This window comes from Ylistrum balloti, unplaced genomic scaffold, assembly GCF_031769215.1.
Source record: "Ylistrum balloti isolate Yb309-2 unplaced genomic scaffold, AGI_CSIRO_Ybal_v1 Utg370686, whole genome shotgun sequence".
NCBI classification, from domain to species: Eukaryota; Metazoa; Mollusca; class Bivalvia; order Pectinida; family Pectinidae; genus Ylistrum; species Ylistrum balloti.
Window position 1 is genome coordinate 175,613 of NW_026782413.1, and position 12,951 is coordinate 188,563.

Genomic DNA, 12,951 nt, shown 5'->3' on the forward strand with positions numbered 1-12,951 from the left:
ACACCACTACCACAATTACCACAACTACCACCGCCACCAATACTGCCACCAACCACCACAATAAGGTGTACACAACAATCGGTATCTTCATCTTTAATATTCATGTATCTACTCTGCATCAGCCAAACTTTTCTTATCCCCCACATCTTACACCGAGCCAGCTGCTGGTCAAACTATTTTAATCACTTCTTGCTAAAGGTTTTGACCTGAGGTCAAGACCATTCGACAACGTTCCCGACCTCCAACCCCCTCCCCCAAACTAGACCACAGAAGGTCATCCTAACTCCTAGCGTATCTGTAGATCTTATTGAGTACTCAAACGAAACTTCAACACTACCAACGAGACAGACTTTACAGAATACAAAACCATCCAGGTACATGATAAACAAATGCTCCGTCTTCTGTTGATGTAGAGTAGATCATACAGATTTTATCGTTTAGTATCTTCTGTTTCGTTGTAGGAGTGTGATTCCAGTATTGTGAGATTTCAGTATGGAGCACCACAACAAGCTGAACAACTGGCAGGATATTACCGTGTTGTTGGTGTACTTCGCCGCCGTGCTGGCTGTCGGATTATGGGTACAGTTGTATTAATTTACAACAACCTTACTTTATTAATTTTACATTTTATTCAGGGTCGGCATTTTCATTGTTCTTCTTTTGTCTGATATTAATTCATGGTATGCTGTGGCACTGCTGTGTGCGTCGTCCATCAATCAATCATTTTTTCTATGTAAGTCTTTAAACATCAGCAGTTTGACACTTATGAAAGGTTGACCTAAATCAGAGGACATGAAGACGTGATGCTTGAAATCTTCTTTGTTGTTGTTTACCTTGTTACCATTTCGGACGTCACTTGCTTGAATCGACCAATATTTACACGGCGGGTGTCGTTGATGAAGCAGAAGACGCTTACTCTTCCGCAACACCTGATCTTTTTTCTCTCTGTGTTTTTTCAGGAGACTCCGTTTAAATCTTTCCCTTGTTCATATTTGCCCTTGTTCATCGCATGTATGTTAAAATTGTGATTTCCTTAATATTTCTGTATTACGGCTGTAAAATCTAAAAAAAAAAACAAAACAAAAACAAAAACAAAAACAAAAAAACAAAAAACAGAGGAGCATTATACTGATATGGCAAGTATTCTTTTACAAAATTCAAATATGTATTGAACTATTCTAATTACATAAGTTAGTTTGACGACAATACCTATGTGAATATAGATAACTGTTGACTTACATGGTGTTATGTTGTGAAACTTGAGTGGCCAACAATGCTTATACTATTTCAGTCAATGCGAAGTTCCAAACGAGGAAATGTGAAGGGCTACTTCCTGGCTAGTGGCACCATGCCTTGGGTGGCGGTAGGTATCATAGAGTAACATCAGTGTACTCAAGATTATACACAATATTTATACACATCATCGTGCTTTTTAATTGTGCGATTCACCTGCTAACTTATTTATTCTGACAAATATGAGATGCTGTTTAAAATTAAGTAAATAATACTGCTTGTGGATATATCGTATACGTGTGTCCAAATCCAATGTCTATATTTATATGTGTGACTGGTTATGTTTATATATTTTTTCAAGTCAAATATCTTTTGTTTACATGTCAGTCCAGACCCGATGCCTTTATTTATACGCTTGTCGCTTGTCCAGCACCTATTTTTATACGTTTGTCTAGACCCAATATTTATATTCATACGTTTATCTGGATCTGATGACTATATTTATACGTTTTTTTCGGATCTTATGGCTTTGTTCATACGTTAGTCCAGACCCAATGTTTCTATTTAATAACGCTTGTCCAGGTCTAGTGCCTTTTTTTCATACGTTTTTCCTGATCCAATGTCAATATTGACATGTTTTCTTTTATCTTAATGTACAGGTTGGAGCGTCACTGTTCTCTAGCAATATTGGGAGTGAACACTTCATTGGTCTGGCTGGGGCTGGTGCTTCTACAGGAATAGCAATGATTATGTTTGAGTGGAGCGTAAGTATATATTATATACAACACTTAATATTACTGTATATTATAAGTATGTAAATATGGTCATAGATATGTTTAGAAACTTCATTTCAAATCCATACTCGATTGTAATACTGATCCATGTTTGAACCTTGATAAAAAGACAATCACAGAATCGTCATATTCAGTCATTCAAACACATTTTTTAAAATCATTTTTACAGCCAGTGTTTCTGATACTGCTGCTTGGCTGGTATTTTATTCCAGTCTACATTTCCGCGGGGGTAAGTATAAATATTTAGTTAATTTTACTAGTCACGACCGTTATCAATAAATTCCATTTCATCTTGTTCTGCAAGCTGTAATTTATTTGTTTATAAATCGGGAATCTCGGAATAACTGATTCGTCACTTTGCCATGTTTTGATTTTCTGACAGGTGTACACACTACCAGAATACTTGGAAAAACGTCTCGGAGGAAACAAAATCCGGATATATATTTCGGTTCTATTCCTTGTGCTTGCCGTCGTCACCAAACTAGCGGTAAGCTTATTTTATTTGCTGTACCATGTATCTCATAGTCACCATATTAGCGGTAATCTTTAACTAGGGCAAAATATGAACGAAAGAAAGATTTATGAAAAGCAGAAGGAGAATAAGACCAGATGTTACGATAGAGTAAGCGTCTTCTACCTCGTCGACGACAGTCGTAGTGTAAACCTTGGTCAATCCAATTAAGTAAAGTCACGTTCTCAAATGAGAACAAGATCAATAACAACGGAACTACCAGGTATACTAATGCTCATCAAATACGCCCACCTTCATATCGCACAAAGAATTACAATATTTCTCGATCATTATGACGACTATAAAACTTAACCATAATCTCCATCAACCTGCATCTGTTGAAACCCCGCGATGTGAGTTTGTTTGTCTGTTGCCAGCATCTTGCATGAAAATAGTGATACTAGGAACAAGCTCTAAAACATCGAACCAACTGCGACATGTATCACAATATTTGATTCTGTCTTACGTTGCACGAAAAGGATGACATCGGAAGAAATTACTAGCATATAATAAACAATTTTAAAAAGTCAAATTTTAACGGAAGTCGGGCATGATTTCATATAGAACGGAAATTAACGTAACATCGGAGACCTTCGTGTTTTTGTGCACTTATTATATTTGTACTTACAAGCTGAAATTAAGCGCTCGATCCGACGTTTTGTAAACGTTTTGCTTTTGGATGATATTTTGTGTTGACGTCATGATTCGAAATTAGCTCATATTTTCAACGTTTTGTTAAGGTTTATGTACTGTTCTAATACATTATAAATTTAATAACATTCAGCAGATGTGTGATTTGTTGTAGGTTTCTTAATGTTATGTTACATTAGCACCATTACTGTGTAACAGTTTGATTTCGACGAAGCAGTACACCTTATTCACCTAGTACTTATTGTGCTTCTCCATTTTTCATATATAGTTCATCGAATTTGAGTTATGATTAAGATGTTATTGAAGTGTCGATATCGTATTTTATTTTTCTCTTCACGAACAGGTAAACATGTTTGCTGGCGGACTCTTCATACAAATGGCCACCGGCTGGAACATGTACATGTCTGTCATCATACTCTTAGCTATTACAGGTTTCTACACCATACTGGGTAAGGTTATTGATGATGATTATGTAGTCATGTTTGCGTTTTTTCACACACACACACACACACACACACCTCCCCTTTTTTTATTAAAAAAAATCATAATCGAGCAATATTTTCTTTTCAAATTCTGCATGCAATACAAAATTACTTTTGGTATAGTTAGGAATAAAGTTGTAAGTTATTCTTCGTGACGTTTTTGCCCTATAATTCTAAAAGAATTGAGCTTGGATCAAGATTATGTTCAATGTTAGTACATTGTATTTTCTTGTTGATGCTGTTTATAATAAAGTTTATGATAAACATTATCGTATTTTTTAAAGTTAATTTGGTAAATTTTTTCTTTAACGAAATTTAAAATTTCTGATAATACAGCTATTGAAACAATTGTTCAATGCTCCCTCCCCATTGTTACAGGAGGGCTGAAGGCTGTTATGTATACCGACACGTTTCAGGCCATAGTTCTCACTCTCGGGGCCCTCCTTCTGTTCGGAATAGGTAAGACTCCTGATGACGATTACATTTCAGATGGTAACTGGCATAAGTAAACATAAGTATAAATATACTTTCACACATGACTCAAGTACATCGCTAATGCATTAATATCCATATTTGGTACTTTTTATCTAGTATATTTATGTACACGTGAGTATGAATAACATTACCTACTAAACAATATACATTGCTTCTTTTCTCGCAGCTTTCAGTCGCGTTGGAAGTTTGGAGAACCTGGAGCTTTTGTACATGAATGCCACTGCTGCTATTCAGATACCCAACAGTACCTGTGGATTACCAAAAAGAGACGCATTCCATGTATTCCTGGACCCTGTGCATGGAGAACAACCATGGCCGGGTCTGCTAGTCTGTTCTTCGCTGGGATGTGTTGCCTACTGGTGCTGTGACCAGGTAAAATAATTATTTAGTTAATATGAATAAAAGGTTCGATCTGGTATAGCAATCTGGCGATTTAAACATTTCAAAATATGTTTCGGACATAGAAATATAGGAGTTAATGTCAGGTAATAACTATAAGAAAAAGAAATTGACTAATCAATTGTTTTAATTAGAATGCAATCTAGGAATGTTTAATGTTTATTAACGTTGAGTTTGGTATAATGCGGATATTAAACAACTGAAACGTAAATGAAGTTATGGACCCGTAAGTATAGACATATGACAGGACGATTATGACACATTTAAGCAAAGAAGCTGTGGTTCTGAACCTCTTTTTGCCATTGCTGACAAACTTAATGAAGCCTGACTTAGATACGTTGACACTAGTAACAATGGACGAGACGAGACCTTGACACGATTTTCTTAAACAGTTATCCTTAGTTTTATACTGCACTACTCATTTTATGTTATATTGTATCATTTTATTTAAATTCGCTTGATGTCAATTTCTTGAAACGGAAATTACATGATCAGATGATATAACACCCCATGACATGTACAGCGCTTTCCCTATGATGGAATGTTGGACAGGTGTTGATATAAACATTCATAACCAACCACCGTATTTATAAATTTGATCACATTCCTGTTTCTCTTTAGTTAAAAGAGAACGTCAAAGTCGGGGACCATTTACAATTGTGTATCATAGACAACAAGACTGGGTATGGGATGGTGTATGTTGTATATAATGATGTGGCACGCTGGGGATAGTGGGGAGGATATAATATATAATTATGTGGCACGCTGGGGATGGGAGGGAGGATATCATATATAATGACGTGGCACGCTGGGGATGGGAGGGAAGGTATTATATATAATGATATGGCACGCTGGGGATGGGAGGGAGGTTGGATGTTGTACATAATGACGCGACACACTGGGGACGGGAGGTAGATATTGTACATAATGATGCGACACACTTGGGACGGGAGGTAGATATTGTACATAATGATGCAGCACACTTGGGAAAGGGAGGGTGGATATTGTATTGTCTTTTTTCTTTTTAGGTTATAGTACAAAGATCTCTAGCGGCTAAGAGCCTATCCCACGCAAAAGGTGGTTCGGTTATGGCTGCCGGCCTGAAAATGCTGCCACTTTTCCTGATGATATTGCCGGGAATGATTAGTCGAGTCTTGTTTCCTGGTGAATGACCATTGTTTGCACGCACGTTACACGGAGTAACATTTTATAATGTATCACATAGCTGCGGATACTGTTATTGTTTCTTGATGTTGTCGTCTCATCATTCTTTGTAGTGTAAAGTTGATAAATATAAATTTGTTTCAAACAAATGTTATCGTCAAGACTTTGATTTCATTTATTATATAATCATTTCTCTGCTGTACTTTTTATGTTCTGCAGTATTTATCGACATTCTCAAATATATAACTTGTCTGGAGATTTAACAAGGAACACTGTCTCAAACGTATGTTAAATCGTTAATATTCCGAGCTGTTATTGTTTCTTCAAAAATGAATTAGCGACGTCCCGTGGTGTATTATACAGGCTTTTGTTAAAGTGATATTTTGGTTAGTATTTACATTTCAGGAACCAGGTTAATGCTGACCGGTAGCTGCAAAGTTTTAGCTGAATTTCCTAGCAACCCTCTGAAAGGTTTAAGTAATGCAGGGTTTAATATTGTCTTTTTAGATGAGGTAGCTTGTGTGGACCCTGACGAGTGTATGCGGATATGTGATAATAGCGTGGGATGCTCAAACATCGCCTACCCTAAACTTGTACTGGAATTGCTTCCAAACGGTTAGTGGAGTACACCCAACAAAGCGCTGAATCGCTTCTGTCGATGAAACTCTAGTAATAATAATACCATTGCAGTATCTTGCTTTACCTCGCCCTTGTCTGCGACTAAGCATTTGTATTTCAGTTTTTTAGTCGCGAAAAGACTCTTTCTACCCTTTGTTGGAGAGAGAGAGGGGGGGGGATCTCAACCCGAGGGTTAAGATTATTAAGTAGGCAAACACGACGATCATGCTTTATGATTGATATACCCTATCTCACCAACAAGGGAGTGTTTTAAACATATTCTGCTATGCATTGTTGGCATTGTTGATGTGACGACATGTTTATCAACGGTTTCAAACCTAGGATTAGACAAAGAAAACTCGCACCACTGAAAGTGTAGATATACCTTTCCAGGAAAAAAGAAACGATTCTATATCTAGCCCAGTAAAGAAAACTCGCACGCGTCTTTTTTCTGGATCTTTTACTTGTAATATCAAGGTCGCATGAATGTACCTCCGCTGTAATTGACTCAAACCTCTGCATTGTTCATTATCACTATGCATCGACAATGCTCGTCTTCCTATCGCGTAGTGATATGCATTCATGAATGAATATTATCGTGTCGCACTCTTGGTTGCAATGTCATGCATTTAAAATTATTTTTAATGCCAATCTTTTTTCAGAGATCTCACTGCCACGAACGATTAAGTTGTGTATCTGGCAAATTAAACATAAATATTTGAAGTAATGAAAGTTTTTTGTTCGTTTTGTTGTTGTGAATTCGGACAGGTGGAAACAATATGCTGATCCATGGTGTTATTTTGTTAGGCAGACTAACTGAATATTTTCATTTCTTGTGTCGTTAAAATTTGAACTGGAACATAACGAGTCTTCGTGGTAAATGAGATAAGAAACTGTAAATATAAGGATTAACTTTCTGTTTGATTTAAATTGTCGGATGATAACCACAATTACTCCCGATATATTGAATAATAAAATGAAATTAACCCCAGCGAAAATGCAGTTATCCGCCGATGAACTAAACAAAGTAGAAAGACTGTTAATACTGAAAAAAATTGTGTAAGAGATGTGATATATTCTATAGTATCCCTGTAAAAGTCACAATCTTGTTATAGAAGAGCTTGGACACAGACGGTAGAGCATTGTTACAAAACACGGTTAATAACCTTTTTAATGAAGAGAAACAATTAGAAATAAAAATATTAGAGTTTACCAGAAAATGAAACCATGGGTATGTGTTTTTTAACTACAGGTCTTAGAGGTTTTATGATGGCCGTGGTCCTCTCCGCTATCATGAGTTCTCTGACGTCCATTTTCAACAGCTCCAGCACTTTGTTTACCATGGACCTGTGGCGTCGATTTAGACCGCGGTCCACACAAAGAGAACTACTCATCGTCGGCAGGTAAAGAGCATTGGAATAAACAATGTTACTTATATTGTGTATGTTACTTTGCTTCTTTCTGATTATTTCGTAGTAGACACTTCGAATGATTTAGGAAACATGTATCAATCAGAAATTATGTTTTATATATGGTGTCATTAATGTTACAAAAACCGGTAAAATTCGAAGGAAGACTAGTTATGGAGCGAAAGATGCCATACCTTCTTAATTTAGGTGAAAAACGTGTATGTAATCGTCTGATCCGACAGAAAGCCATCATGTTTGTAGAAACAAGCAGTGTTTTAAAAAGTATACGATAGACGTAAGCGACATCTGTGATAATGGTAAATCAATAGCAGACACGATGTTAATTGATTTATGCCAGTCAAAGAGGTTTCAGAGACTTCGTATTGTGTTTTTTGTGTTAGCCCAGTCCTTAATAATGTCTCTAACTGGTGTCTGTATAATAATTATGTGTTATTATGGAGAGGGCGTTCATAGGCTATTACTGTTACCCAATTTTTGCCATCAAGATCTATACAACAAAATATTCTGAAATGAAAATAAATCTACAAATCCTAGAAGGACAAAACATCATTATGATACTTTTTAATTTATCATTGAAAACTAGTGCGTTCACTCTTAGAGTTTGCAGGTGTCATACAATTGCTTCACCCTTCAGGGACTTTCCAGGAGCTACATGTTGAAACATAAAAGGCTTGTCTCGATCTAAATAATATATATACTTTACATATAATAATCTATATAAGATCTAGAAGGGAAAGCGAAGTGCACTAACCTCATAATTTGATCATTTAGTTTCTGATATTTATTGATTTGAACAAGCATCATGCAACTTAGGGTTAGTAGGCATTATTGCGTTGTATCCTAAGAGTAACGCGTCATCATTAATCCTGTCTACCTTTGAGGCAGAGGTGTATCAATTGTTTGTCTGCTTCGTATTTGACAGAGTCTTCATCCTCTTCATGTGTGTACTCAGCATCGTATGGCTGCCTCTTATCAAAAGCTCACAGGGAGGGCAACTCTTTGCCTACCTCAACATGGTCCTTGCCAGTCTCATGGCACCAGCAGGCCCGGCATTCTTGATGGCAATATTCTGGAAGGGGACGACTGAAATAGTAAGATTAAACGTGCTTAAGATAAGTTACATTCACTATGTCAAGAGTACGACTATCACTATCAAGGATGTACTCCTCTGATGTTTTTACCGGAAGTTAGACATAATTCAATATAAAATGAATTCGAACATAATATCTTGGACTTTTGTCGTTTTACATATTTTGTTAACTATGATTTTACTTATAAGTTGAAAGCAAGCAATTTATATGACGTTATAGCTCGTGGACTACATTATTTGATTGTGTAGTTGACGGCAGAATTCAGTTAAAAGCGTAAACAATTTCAACGTGTTCTGGTTGCTACAGTACTTCTCTTGAATAAAACACTGGAAGTCTTGGGTTGACTTCAACCAAAGTTTTCATAAATTATTACTATGAATCAAAGATTTCAAATTCGTGAATTCCAATTTGGCCACCACTTTCTCGGATTTTAAACACTCAAAAGCACGAAGAGTATCTATCAAAACTTTTTAAAAGTTTAATACTAGAAGATGGTCAAATGAAAGATTTATGTCATTTTGGAACATTTTTTGGTCGCTATGGAGTTTAAAGCTGGTAAAATCAAATGAAAACTTAACATTTTCACATGATTTTTTTCTCAATATCCATGTATCATACCCTTACCTTATAATGAAAGACGAAAATTTATTTAAAAAAAAAAAAACGTTGTCGCGGAAATAATAGAGAGTGTCTGTTATTCAGAAATAAAGAATTATATGTGGAATTGAATTATTATTCGTTATACATATTCTACATGGAAAAGTAGTGCACCAACATAATGATTTTTGACTTTAAATCTATTTTCTAAAATCAAACCTTTCAAAAAATCACAGTCAGAAAAAATTCAATACTGGATTTTTTTTGCTTCTCAGTGGAGTAAATTTTGAAGCAAATAAACGGCTAGTAAACGGCACTGTGTTGATACAATTTTAAGTATGTTTGAGGTATAAAGGTTAATGTGTTTACCTTTACTTCAGATGTGTCGATTCGATTGAAATAATGGAAATTAGAAAAGTTTTTCATACATTGAATCATTTGCTATTATGAAAATGAAGAATTTATAATTTATATAAAAAAAAAATTAAAATAAGAAAGCCGTCTGGAATTTAAACTCAGGTAGTATACACTAACAGTACAGTGATCACTACAAAGTAATACATATAGTACAGCTTTACAGGAAAACTTTAATTGTTTTATAATTATATGAAAATAATGTACACCGATATATGATTTTGTGGAATAGCATATCGTCTCACAGGACCATAATTTTTAGTCACAGCGTTGTCTGTTTACTCTTTAATATATATGTGTTTTTGCGGGATAGTTGTTTCTCGATAAAATACGGTTTTTGTACACGAAATTATCATCTTACATATCGATTGGACAATTTATGCAGTAATGATTTTGGATAGGTTTGCATGGTAACATGGATGACGTCATAACACCATTATTTCTATAGGGCGTTGTTGGTGGTTTGCTTCTCACTCACGTCTGTGGAATAGTTCGTCTGGTCCTGGAATTCACATACCCAGCGCCACCTTGTGGACAACCTGAGACACGACCAGCCATCCTCTACAACTTCCACTTCCTTTACTTCGGATTTTTCAATGTATTCCTGTCATTTTTGGCCATTGGTTTGATCAGCCTGATCACACGCCGCCGGACTGATGAGGAGGTCAGTTTTATTGATATCACACGCTATGGATTTTGTTCGGAGCATATTTCAATAGCGCAACTGCTGATTGTATAAAAAATAATATGCCTTTCTGTGTACATAGGAAATACTACTTAATGTATAAACCTATCTGAACGAATGCCTTTCTGATTCTTCGTTGGTATTCAATCCCTTATCATTAAATCATGCAGCTTGAACATGTGACTTGGTGGACAAGAGTGAGGGCCCCTGATACAATGCCGGGAGACAAAAATGAGGAGTACGGGGTCATTGACAGTGATGACATCAACCTTAAGCCAGTCAGTGACGTTGCAGTTATTGATAAAACAACTGGAAGAAAATACGTGTCAGGTATTCTCTACTTCTAATTTTCATATCAATCCACTGTAAAGCCACCTTAATGCATACACTACCTTCCATAATTCTCTAGGTAGTTTTATAAATTTCGAACTTCAGTAAAACTGATTTCAAAGTTGATAACCATATTGCTGATAATGTCTCGGGTCCAAATTTTCGCGCGATTTTCTTTTAAAGCGATCTTGTTATATTCCAACATGTCAAATTTTTGTGATCTGGAGTAAAAGGACATCTTATACATCTAATTATTTCAAGGTTTAATTTTGCACATCATTGCTATACGATACAGCCTTTTGATTGTCTACCAATAATGTTTATGGGTAAGTTGACAGATGGAAAACCTCAACTGAGGTATGGTTGCAATGTTGTTATACATACTATGTTTTTATAATATATATTCGTACTCGTGCAATTTCATGGCCTGAAAAATAAGCAAATAAGTCTCTCCCTTGACCACTCCTTTTACTTTTTATATCTATTTTTTTTCATTTTATACAACAGTGTTGTAAATGCAGTAAACCATTAACAGCTCTGAATTATTGAATATTTTATTTACTGGTTCATGATTGCATTTACAATAGACGATGAGACCTACCAGGATGAAGAGGAGTCAATAATTGGAGACCAGAGGACCTGTTTGGTCAAACTAACCTCATTTTTGTTTGGCGATCCCGAACAAGGAAGGGAGATAACTGTGATGTCGCTACGACAGAAGCAAATATTCATGACTGAGCGAAAAGAATACCAGTGGGTGTTGAATGCTTCAGCTGTTCTCATGATCGCGATCGTCATGTTTTTGTCAGGTTATTTTGCCTGATTTCTCTCACGTTTGTGCAAAATTAGTTATAACTTTGCTCATCATCGTAGTAGTATTTTATATGGAAACCTGTTGTCTGGCATGTCAGTATATATTTTTATATTACATTCTTCATATTGAAGAATTAATTGTGGAATCTTTACGTATGTTTGATCTGAAAAACGATTGTATGTTTTCGCTATATCATTTTTACAGAAAAGACGGCAGATTGTATCGTTTGTAGTACATTTTATACATACTGATAACTGATTTTTTTGTTCTTTTTGGGATTTTTGGATTTTTATTTCGGATTTGAATGTGAATAATATGTTTTACTCAGAATTTTACCGTCATCAGTTTTATTCAATCACTATACAGTGCATGCAGAGTGCTTTTTACCATCAAAGTGTCCGTGTATCTTTTGTGCAGTTCTCTTCATAAAGTAGAGTTAATTATAAACTATATATGCACGTGCTAGGTTTAGATATATTTTTGTATTGTCAAAGTGGTTGAAATTTAGAGTAACGCTCGTCAAATTCTATCCTAACATCGGTTTCTATCTATTTTTATCTTGGTATTGCCTGTTGTCTTGATTTGAATTTAACAGATTCTTACTGTCGTTTTCACTTTTATTATAATATCAAAAAAGAGATATATATTTGACGAAACAAATATCTCCTTATCATTGACAGATTATCCATGAAGAGTTGTGAATCTAATCCGTCAATGTATATTCTTGTAGAACGTTCTTCACATTGAAGATTAAACTTTTAGTTGTGTATGTTCATGTTGTTGTATTATTATTACGTTTCTGAATTCCGTCATTTTTCTGGGAAATGGTAATTAATAACTATAAAAGATAACGACACGAACTGAGAGTCGTTTTCTTCAGCAAATACACCCTTGGTATGTTACTTATCGAGTAGATATAATGATACGAACATATGAGATTTAGCACAAACGATACACACATATTTAATTCAGCACTAACGTGACTGGTAGAAAAAGGTCGTTTTTTTTATATTTGTAAAATACAATTGGACATATGTTTACCAGAATCTTACATTACTTTTGATTTCATGTTATTTACAAAACTTGTTTGGCTTGCAAAAATAAAAAAAGAAATCCTGCACTCGTTTTACAGATTTCATTTAAAATGAAAACATATGTTTCTACTGTGTTAAAGAACATACCGTTTATATGATATCCATGTTGTAATACATACCAGTGTCAATGACATCCGCGTTGTAAGTCA

General features: G+C 35.3%; 1 protein-coding gene across 1 annotated transcript; it reads left to right on the top strand.

Annotated features, from left to right (window-relative positions):
• The first annotated feature begins 492 nt into the window (after positions 1 to 492).
• Positions 493 to 11,717, top strand: LOC132557527 (sodium/mannose cotransporter SLC5A10-like). Its single transcript, XM_060222022.1, has 15 exons — positions 493 to 579; positions 1,292 to 1,363; positions 1,893 to 1,997; positions 2,197 to 2,256; positions 2,410 to 2,514; positions 3,533 to 3,638; positions 4,050 to 4,130; positions 4,333 to 4,538; positions 5,594 to 5,729; positions 6,237 to 6,344; positions 7,600 to 7,750; positions 8,700 to 8,868; positions 10,328 to 10,543; positions 10,735 to 10,894; positions 11,482 to 11,717. Exons 1-15 carry the CDS (start codon positions 493 to 495, stop codon positions 11,715 to 11,717), a joined length of 1,998 nt encoding a protein of 665 aa, XP_060078005.1.
• The last annotated feature ends 1,234 nt before the right edge of the window (positions 11,718 to 12,951 follow it).